General features: G+C 38.1%; 1 protein-coding gene across 1 annotated transcript; it reads left to right on the top strand.

The window, feature by feature from the left end:
• The first annotated feature begins 3,387 nt into the window (after positions 1 to 3,387).
• Positions 3,388 to 9,810, top strand: LOC130922027 (CD209 antigen-like). The gene is made up of 8 exons (XM_057846508.1): positions 3,388 to 3,587; positions 5,600 to 5,751; positions 5,812 to 5,924; positions 7,456 to 7,592; positions 8,729 to 8,793; positions 8,903 to 8,988; positions 9,058 to 9,235; positions 9,335 to 9,810. The coding sequence occupies exons 1-8, from the start codon at positions 3,524 to 3,526 to the stop codon at positions 9,482 to 9,484; spliced, it is 945 nt and encodes a 314-aa protein (XP_057702491.1). The 5' UTR covers positions 3,388 to 3,523; the 3' UTR covers positions 9,485 to 9,810.
• The last annotated feature ends 714 nt before the right edge of the window (positions 9,811 to 10,524 follow it).

The following is a 10,524-nucleotide window of genomic DNA, read 5'->3' as shown; positions in this document are numbered from 1 at the left end:
TGAAATCTGAAGATTTTCAAGTTGGCCCTTGCATTCTTTGATTTTTTACCTGAAAGAGGCCATCAGAGGAAAAGGTTTGGGCACCCCTGTCTAAATGCATCCACAATATGTAAATATTTGCAATAATGTCAGGAATGAGCGGGCAGGCAGGTGGTGTGGACCCAAATGCAGGGAAACAAAAAGGCAGCAAGGCAGTGAACTCAAAAAAACGTTTTAATAATAACTAACAAAAATCACAAAGTACAAACAAAAGGACTATGGATAAACAAAACTTACTTAAACGGATGGACAGGTACGCGAGGGCTTGGACGGGTCTTGACTTTGGTAAAGACAGACATAGACAATGACGCAACAAGGAGTGACAAGAAACTGGGTCATTATATACGTAGACAAGGGGTAACGAGACGAGGAACAGCTGGGTAACACAGGTGGATGCAGATTGCAGGATACACTGGGAAAACACACACAGGTGAGAGCAATGGGTAATCACAGGGACAAGTCACACAAGGAGAAACCAAACACAAAACCTAACAGATAAAGAGAAACCATATTAAAAATTAATTACTGGAAATAGTTTTATATGTCCCACACGCTTTAAATTTACTTGACCCATAAAAAAACAGATGTAAATGTATTAAAAGACACTTAATATGTCATTTATTCTCTTAGTCATTCTTTGTTACAGTTCTACATGGACTGAGGTTTTCAATTCAACGCTTTGCATTCCAGATATTCATTTTGTTGTCCTTTAGTTCAGTTTCAAAGGATGTTTTGTTTCACATTGCAAGATGGATACTTTTGTATGTTGTGCGTGTGTGTGTTTTGTCATGATGCACTCCAAAACTATTGTCTGTGATTTCAATTGATCATGAATACATATAGGTTGAGGTGCTGGAGTGGGAGGGATAATTGAACTTTTAATGATCGAAGGGAAAAAAAAAAACTACAGTAGAAAACCGTCTTGATGACCTCCATTAAAAAACAATGTTTAATAACTGCAAAACGAAGGCGGCACAAACAAAACTTTTTGCAGCACAAAACCAGCACTAACGAAGCACAAGCAAATGGCATCATCGTGGTTCCATTCCACCGCAGATGGGGGGCAGCGCATGACGTCATCACTATAAATTAATATCAATATGTGTAAACCCGCGGAACGGTGGCTGAGTGGTTAGCATGTCCGCCTCACAGTTCTGAGATCAAGGGTTCAATCCCGGGCTTCGCCCTTCCTGTGTGGTGTTTGCATGTTCTACCCGTGCCTGCGTGGGTTTCTTCCGGGAACTCCGGTTTCCTCCCACATCCCAAAAACATGCATGGTAGGCTGATTGAACACTCTAAATTGTCCGTAGGTATGAGTGTTTGCGTGAATAGTTGTATGTCTCCTTGTGCCCTGCGACTGGTTGGCAACCGGCTCAGGGTGTCCCCTGCCTACTGCCCGTAGTTAGCTGGGATAGGCTCCAGCACCTCCGTGACCCTCGTGAGGAAAAGCGGCATGAAAAATGAATGAATGAATAAATCCGCAGCAGTTCAAACAAAAAATTTTACAGCACAAACCCAGCACTAACGAGGCAAACAACAAATGACACCAATGGGGTTCCATTCCGCCGTAGATGGGGGGCTGGGTGAAATCTGGGAGAGGGATAATTGAACTTTTAATGATCGAAGGGAAAAAAAAAAAAAAAACCCTACAGTTGAACACCATCTTGATGACCTCCATTAAAAAACAATGTTTAATAACTGCAAAACGATGGCGGCTCAAACAAAACTTTTTGCAGCACAAACCGGCACTAACGAAGCACAAGCAAATGGCATCATCGAGGTTCCATTCCGCCGCAGATGGGGGCAGCGCGTGACGTCATCACTATAAATTGATATCAATATCTATAAATCTGTAGCAGTTCAAACAAAAAAAATTACAGCACAAACCCAGCACTATCGAGGCACAAACAAATGACACCACTGGGGTTCCATTCTGCCGTAGATGGGGGGCTGGGTGAACTCTGGATGACCTAAAAATCAATGTTTAATTACTGCATAACAATGGCGGCACAAACAAAAAATTTTACAGCACAAACCAGCACTAACAAAGCACAAACAAATGGCATCATCGACATTCCATTCTGCCACAGATGGGAGGCTGCGCTTGTCGTCATCACTATAAATTAATATCAATACCTATAAAACCGTAGCAGTTCAAACAAAAAATTTTTATAGCACAAACAGGCACTGACGAAGCACAAACAAATGAGACCACTGGGGTTCCATTCCGCCGTAGAAAGGGGGTTGGGGGAACTCTGGATGACCTAAAAAAAACAATGTTTAATAACTGCAAAAACGATCGCGGCACAAACTAAACTTTTTGCAGCACAAACCAGCAGAAACGTAGCACAAACGATTGACATAGTTTTCTATATAAATTTGCGTGTGATAAGGGGGCCAACTTCACAGAGGTACATAACCTCTTGCATCAAATTGAGTGATATAATGAACTATTGACCGTTTCAAGACTGGGTTACTACCATAGGCGGAGTTTGACTTTTGGGGGGGGCACAACATGTTGATGACCCTGAGTGTCAGCAATAAAATTAACTTAAAAGAATATTTATAATAATAAGATGACAATGAGCGTTTTTTGTTTCTCATCATTCTTGAGGGGAATTCTAAATCAGGCTGCTGAGGCAATACTTTTTGCCAAAATCGTCATTCATTGAATACGGTACGCCCGCCGGTGTCGTGACAATGTAGTTACCCCAGTCAAAAACTGTATCCCCTGGGCGGAGCCATGTGGAGGTAGATTTGTGTCTTTTATTCAATCAAAAAAAAAGGTTGCTTAAATAAAAAAAGTTGCTTCAATCAAAATATATATTTTCAACCCCCAAAAAAAGTTGCTTCAATGAAAAAAAGAAAAAGAAAGTGTTTGAATGCAAAAATAGATTTGAAACTCAAAAAAAAAAAGAAAAAAAAATGGATGTGAAAGCTATTTTTCTTTGATTTTTTTTTATATATATATATATATATTTTTTTATATTGAAGCAACTTTTTTGATTGACGTAATGTTGATTTGTGTTTGGGCCACATTTTGGCTAGGACATTTTTGTCTAAAATAATTTTGACCCATTATAAAAATATATTTTTTGTTCATTTCATTCATTTTTGTTGCAGTTTTATTGCTTTACAACTTTTATATATACTGGAAAGTCAATTACATGCAATGACACTTTTCGGCCACCAAGGGGGGCCTGCCCCTTAAAATCCGCTTATGGTTACCCTAATTTCCAAATGTTCCCCGTGACGTTGAGACATGTTTGATGCACGAATTCTTTTTTGTTTGTTTTCTTTTGATGCACGAGTTCTTTAGAGCGTCATCCTCCAGCCTTTGTGTCGTTGGACGTACGTGCGTGCGTGACCTGGTCAAGCTTGTGCGTCTGTCACAGAGCGAAAGAGCGATACTCGCGCTCATCTTGCGTCGAATGAAATTCTCATCTGAAGTTTGTCCGGCTGATCTTCTATCTGGACTTTAGAGATGAAGAAGGCACAATCGCTCCTTTTCCAAGCGTTGATCGCGCATGGCATTTGGGCTTCTCTTGGTGAGTTCACATTTGTATTTGTTACAAGAACTTGACTTCAAGGTGCCTCATTGCAAACGTTATCGGAACTGGATTTGTTTCTTCCAATCATTAGGGGATCAATATAAAAGGGCATTTTATTGGCCCCACCACGGGGAAATGTATACTTGTCAGTAACTAGACATATACAGTAATTTAGAAGCAAACTGTCTGTCTCATTTGAAACAATGGAAACAATACATTATACATCCGCAGTGTTGAGACACTTTCTGATCCGACTGTGAACTTTTGAAAAAAGGGTGTAGTAAAGCCTATTTAAAACTAACGACTGACTTTAACCATTGATATGCCACTCATTTAACTCACTGACCGCCACTGACGGAAAACCTGAAACATTCACTCTGGTTTGCCTTGGAAGGCAGCAGATGGATTGGACGTCTTGCACCGTCAATGGCACTGAAACGTGAGAATCCATTGCCAGTCCTCCCAGTTCAGAATAAGCGCCCTTGTGTTGTTGTCAATAGCAAGCAAAATGTACCAAAATTATACATTAATACAAATATCTATCTATCTATCTATCTATTAAAATTATTATGAATTAAAGAATAACACTAAAGTAGATATTGATTAATAGCAGTTAAATACTCGAGTAGTTTAGTTTTGGTTATAGTTTTATACTAAAGGGTCATAGTATTTACCTATGATATAAATAAATATCTACTTTGTTATTTTTCAAGTCATTATAATTTTAATGTTTTTTTTTATCAATAAATAAATAATCAATAAACCCAATAAATTTGTATTAATGTATAATTGTATTTTTTCATATGTAAATAAAATTAACATTTAAAAAAAATATAAAGACATTTTGGTTCATGTTAACCACACTTGGAAATCAAATATTAGTATTAATATTATAATTAGTATTAACATTGAGGCCTTAATGACCCAAAATGTGATGTCCACATATGTGGGCACTAGGTATTTATAGGGCTGTTTTTTGAGCTACCAAAATTATTCACTCAACCTATAACTATATGCTGGAGACTCCTTGCAGAAAGGATGAGTAATTGGCTGCCATTGACGGCATTAGAAGTCAAATCCATTTTGACTAGGAGGACTCTTTGCAATCATTTCCTCCCAGTCAAAATGGAATAAAATAAACGAATGAAATAAATAACATTTGATAATAACAAATTGTGTAATATGGCCCTTAAATTGTAAAAGAAGGTCATATTATTATGAAAAAGATTTTATAAGATAATAGCGTTTTTCAGAAAGCATATATTTCATAATACATTTTCCCACGATAGCCTTTTTATTTCTGTCATTTTTCAGCACAACGAGGTTTTACAAGATTTTAAAAAATATTTTTAATCGCTTTTAACCTCTTTTTTAATGTAGTAAAGTCTTTTTCATAATATTACCCTATTTTACAATTTAAGGGCCACATTACACCATTTATTATTTATAAAGTGTATTTCTTTCAAAATGTTGTCTTTATTTATTTAAATTTGACCCTTATGGAGTTCCATATGATCATCTTATCGCCTTCAATGGCACAGAAACACTATCGTCCCATGCAGTCAAAATGGGTTGTAATCCATTAAAAAGGAGTGGCAATAACAAGCTGTTGGCCTTCTATTGTCCTCTTCTCCCCCCAGAACCTCAAACAACAGCCAAAAAAGATGCAGGCGTTTTGTTTCATGTTTTCAACTTAAATATCTGATCACATTTTTTTTTTGCAGCCCGATTACTTAGTGACCTGTTTTTGAGTATCTGCCAATAGTCCCAACCCGATTCCTCAGAAATATACTAAAAACCACATCCAAATTATTGTGTTCTGAATTTGAACAAAGCTATCCCAACATATCTGTTCAGAGTGAGCAGCTACCTGATTCCGTTCCGATGAAAATGATGTAATCGGGCCTTATTTCCGATCACGTGATCAGATCGGTGACATCACTAGTTTTAAGTTAGTCTTTTTCAGTTGACTCGTATTGGTTTTTCTTTCTGCATCTTTGTTGCATCAGAATTGCTGTCCGAGGGCTGTCAGGCACACTGGCGGCTCAACAACCAACATTGTTACTACTTTGCCAAGGACTCCAAATCTTGGGACGATGCCAAACACTACTGTTCATCCAATGGGGGGCACCTGTTGATAATCCGGAGCAGCGCAGAGAGGGTGAGCGGCCTTTCACTTAGTGCCTCTTGTGCCCTTTAGTACTGATGCAATTTGTTTCAGGACTGGTTGAAACCACAACTCGTTGGCTTTCCCCACTGGATCGGCCTGACGAACCTAAACGTCAAAAGCGCGTGGAAGTGGATTGACGGAACTCCTTTGAAATCAGAACTAGTGTAAGCAGTATAAGGAAAGCTTAATGTAGACACGTAAAATTTGGGTACTTCCTACTCACTCATCACTATAACACCCAAAATTACAGCTCCACCGAAGGAAAAGTGCTTCTTCTTTGGTTTATAGGGAACTAAACTGCCTTATGTGGAGACTACTATCATCAATAAGATGATTGGTAAAGCACCACCGAATCAGAATCGATCAAAATAACATCGATCAGCGTATCTGCTTTTTAATAGGCCGTTTAGTTAAAAAGAATTTCTGAAATGTTTTTTGACAGGCCGTTTTGTTAAGAAGAATGGTTCTAGTCAAGGCTGATTTATGCTTCTGCGTTCCGGTGACAGCAGAGCGACGCCGTAGGCCCTACGCCAGGGTTCACTAAATCCGGACCTCGGTGCCACTTTTCCTGTCGTGTTTTCCACGTCTCTCTCCCCTAACACACCTGAATCAAATGATTATGTCATCGGCAACCTCCCCAGAAACCTGATAATGATCCTGATTATATTGAAGTTTAAACGGGAAAATATATGAAAAAGAACATCTCGACCACTCTTTGATGTCTGCGATTTCTGCATCGCGACCCTTGTTATATTACCATGTTTCACCAATAAAATCCCCCCAAAATCCGGCTGTGGCCATTCGCAGCTGTGTCTTGACACTCGTTGATACATGCTACATAGAGTTTTTGGAACGAAAAGAGGCAACTACGTGATATCTCGTTAAAATCGTGGCGTCTTTAATTATGCTCTCGCGTGCTCTCACCTCCAGTTAAGGTTTCATTGTTTAATTTTGTTTTTTTTAAATGCACTCTTGTTCAAAAATTTTCTTCCCCAAGAACATTGAGATTTTAAGCTTTCCAATAATGTATCACACATGGATATCGTATAATTTTGAAATTTGACCAAATGAGGGTTCTCAGAGCAGAACTTCAAGTCACCTGAGTGTTTATATATACTGTATATTTATTTATTTCGGTCACATGTTACTAATTGTGTTTGAATGCAGTGTATAATTTTTAAATTTATTAAATGTATTCATTCAAAATACAGGGCGATTCCAAAAGTTACCCTATTATATGATTGATTTTTTTTTTTACTGTTGCTGCATCTTGCGTATAGCAGCGTTATAGGACAGTTATAGAAAACTGAAATAAAAGCGGCATGGAAAATGAATGAATGATCTACATTATGATTCATACTTTTACTTATGAAATTTGTGATCATGACATAGGGTCATTCTTGTTGAATCACCCTCTACGCAAAAAACCCAGTATATTCATAAGACAAATTTGAAAATGTAAAAATGTAAGAAATACACATTGTTACTGAGCAAAATCATAATTTTTCTTTCATCATATATATTTATTATTTTTTTAAATATATATTTATAAGGGTAATTTCATGTATTCATTTTGGGGGTTTTTTGCACTTGATTTGTAAATACGACTGATGCTCAACTAGGGATGAGCATCAGAGCGGCTGCCGAAAGATTGTTTTATAGCAGGATCTCTGTATGAAAGGTGCTTCTCTGCAGCCTCTGGGCTGCAGGTGAGCCTAACAACGCCCTCCAAAATGAACACTGTGTTGAGATATATGGTGGGGGACGTCGAGGTCACTTGAACGACCTCTACTGCACCTCCCTTCGACGATACATCTGCAAGCGATGCCAAGGTGAGTTGGCGCCTTCTGTTGGTGTGCACCAACTATACTACACTGTGCTTTCGAGTAGAGCAGAGGTCCCCAAACTTTTTCCTGTGAGAGCCACATAACTTCTCCATTCTCTGATGAGGGGCCGGTCAGTTTGTAACAGAAAAAGTGACAATTGCAGGAGTGCCTAAATGCAAAAATGTATTGTTTTTCAGAAAGCCACAATCAAATAACCCTTTCTGGATTCTTCACAGAACAAAAGTAAATAAAATAAAAACTATAATATAATATAATATAATATAATATAATATAATATAATATAATATAATATAATATAATATAATATAATATAATATATAACAATTATAAATTAAATAGATAATAACCAAATAACCCTCTCTGGGTTCTTCACAGAAAAAAGCCAGGAAATAACACTATTGGGGGAAAAAAAAAATGTTCAGGGGGCCGGACCAAATGTGGAGGCGGGCCGTAGTTTGGGGACCCCTGGATTAGAGGGTTGAATATAGTTAATAGTGTGAACAATGAAGAACAATTAAAAAAAAAGCTACGATAGGACGACTATCATCGACAAAAGTTAATGTAACATTTTGATAACTTTCACTCATTTTAATTGCTTTTATTGAAGAGATTCTTGCTAATTTCAGTGCAATTTGTGGGAAAAAATGAACGCAAATAATTTTGGCAATATTGTGTACAGACATGCACTTTGAAAAAAAAATACTGTGTATAGTTCAGTTAGTATTTCGTATACTTTAAGAATGAGCTTGCATACGATTGATAAAAGAGGCCTACTTGTACCACTAATACTTTTTCCATTCAGTTAGCTTAAATTTCCTGAGATTTATGCATCATTATTAGCTGCCTATCAATTACATTTGCATAGTTGGCAAATTGTGCACTATCATACTTCTGACTCTGAGGTTGCAAGCGCCCTGCTCTCATATACATCCGTGAAATGTGACCGTGATGCGGATGCAGCTTGAATGTGGTCTACCGATGGAGCACATGATCACATAGTGTGCTGATTATTTAGCCGGGAAGATTCATAGCTTCCTAATATGCAATGTGCTCTATACACTTAAAATCTCAATGTCAAATCTCATGTGTCCTACCTTGGCTGATGTTTGTTTCAATACCAGATAGCGATGAGATGATGTACAACGGCATTAAAGGCACTTGCAACCTCCAAGTGGATGTGTACCAGGTGAGTTGACGATTGTATGAGTTGTAGTTGGCATGTTCTGGAGGTTGCCCATAGCGATTCGCGCTTGACTGATCTATCAATTTCACGCTACCTTTATGTGTGCATGCAGGAAGTTTCCGAAGTGCTGTTCAAAGAGCGCCTATACGCGGGCTGCATCATCGTCATCAGAGGAAAAGTGAAGCCGAACCCAACCAAGTAATTGTTACCATTCCCCCACGTTGTGTTAAGGTTCGTTGTTAAAAGAACTACCTGTCTGTATTGCAGGTTTATCGTCCACCTATCTTTGGGCCACGGTAAAGACACCCCGTTGCGCATCGAAGTTGATTTCAAAGATGGGGACCTTGAGCTATTGACCCGTATCGGTAGTCATATTGATGGAAAGTATGTCAACAAGGTCGTCAAGAAGGACTCCTTCCCCTTCGCAGCCGAAAGCGACTTTGAGGTCATTATGTCATTTTAGGCACATCATCAAATTTTGAAAAATTTAGGTGGTGGGAGCTTCTTGTCACATCAGCTGGACTAATCATGCATTCTTTTTCAGATGACCATCGAGTGCGGCCACGACGTTTTCCGCTTGGCTGTCGGCAACGACTTCGAGGTGGAATACGAGAATGATGGTTATGATCTGCAAGATATCCACAGGCTGTTGGTGGAGGACGATGTGACAGTCATTGCCGTCAGGCTGATTTGAGGCTGCCAGCGCAGTAAAATGGGAGGTGCTGCTTCTTCTCCGGATGTTGACGCCATGACGGCTCTTAACTAGGGTGACCACCGGAGGTGAAAATGGCAAAAATGTATTGCTGGAACTCCCTGACATGAAGGTCACCACAGAGCCAGAACTTTTTATTTTTATTTTTACACACATAAAAATAAAATGGTATTACACATGCTTTTGGCTACTGCATTACACATACTATCACAAGGTAAACATGAGAAGTTGATTTTCATTCAAAATTGTATTTTTTAATGTAACAGTTAATAAAATAGCAGTAACCCCAACCTCTATCTCCTAATCTTTATTTCCCCCCTTTTCCTCACGTCTAAATGCAAAACCTCAATCTGAACTCTCAAAGAACATAGAATGTACATTGCAATTGAAGAAAATGTGAATTTTTTTTTTTTTTTAATCATTATGATATAAGTAACATAGGTTCACAAAAATACAAATGACTTACATTATGGACAGTTAAATGGAATGTATTTTGAAGATAACAAAAACATTGACTGTTTTAAATTATAAGGCAATAAATACATAGCCTAACATAAACAAAAATAAGTCCAAAGTGCACATTGACACGGAAGATGTTCTGAACCTCCCCATCAAACAAATTTAACAAAATTTAAATAAATAGGCCTCTTCAATTCTTTACTTTCTCTAAAAGAGCTGAGCAATTTTCTGTTGAAATGCCCTTTTTTTTTATCGCATTCCTTCAAGCTTGGTAATTTTTTTTTTGCTGTTCCAGAAGGCATGTGCATTTGACCAAGCAGAGCTAACTATGCTGATCACATGTCAGTAGGTCAGCCAATTGAACGGAAAAATGAGTCCATGCGCACATTGACCCGACTCCTCGTACTTTATAATGCTGCAGCAAAGGAGAGCTCTGTGCTGTCTGTGGAATAAATAAATTTACTAAATTATCGGTAGAACTGGATGATGCAACACAAGAACTTTAATATGCTTGTTAACACTTGTGTACGTAAATCTGAAGTTAGTAGATTTTTCTTGAATAC

The sequence above is a fragment of the Corythoichthys intestinalis genome, chromosome 1 (assembly GCF_030265065.1).
Source record: "Corythoichthys intestinalis isolate RoL2023-P3 chromosome 1, ASM3026506v1, whole genome shotgun sequence".
In the NCBI taxonomy this organism is placed as follows: Eukaryota; Metazoa; Chordata; class Actinopteri; order Syngnathiformes; family Syngnathidae; genus Corythoichthys; species Corythoichthys intestinalis.
The sequence above is the reverse complement of the archived record's forward strand: the minus strand, read 5'-3'. Positions and strand labels throughout refer to the sequence as shown.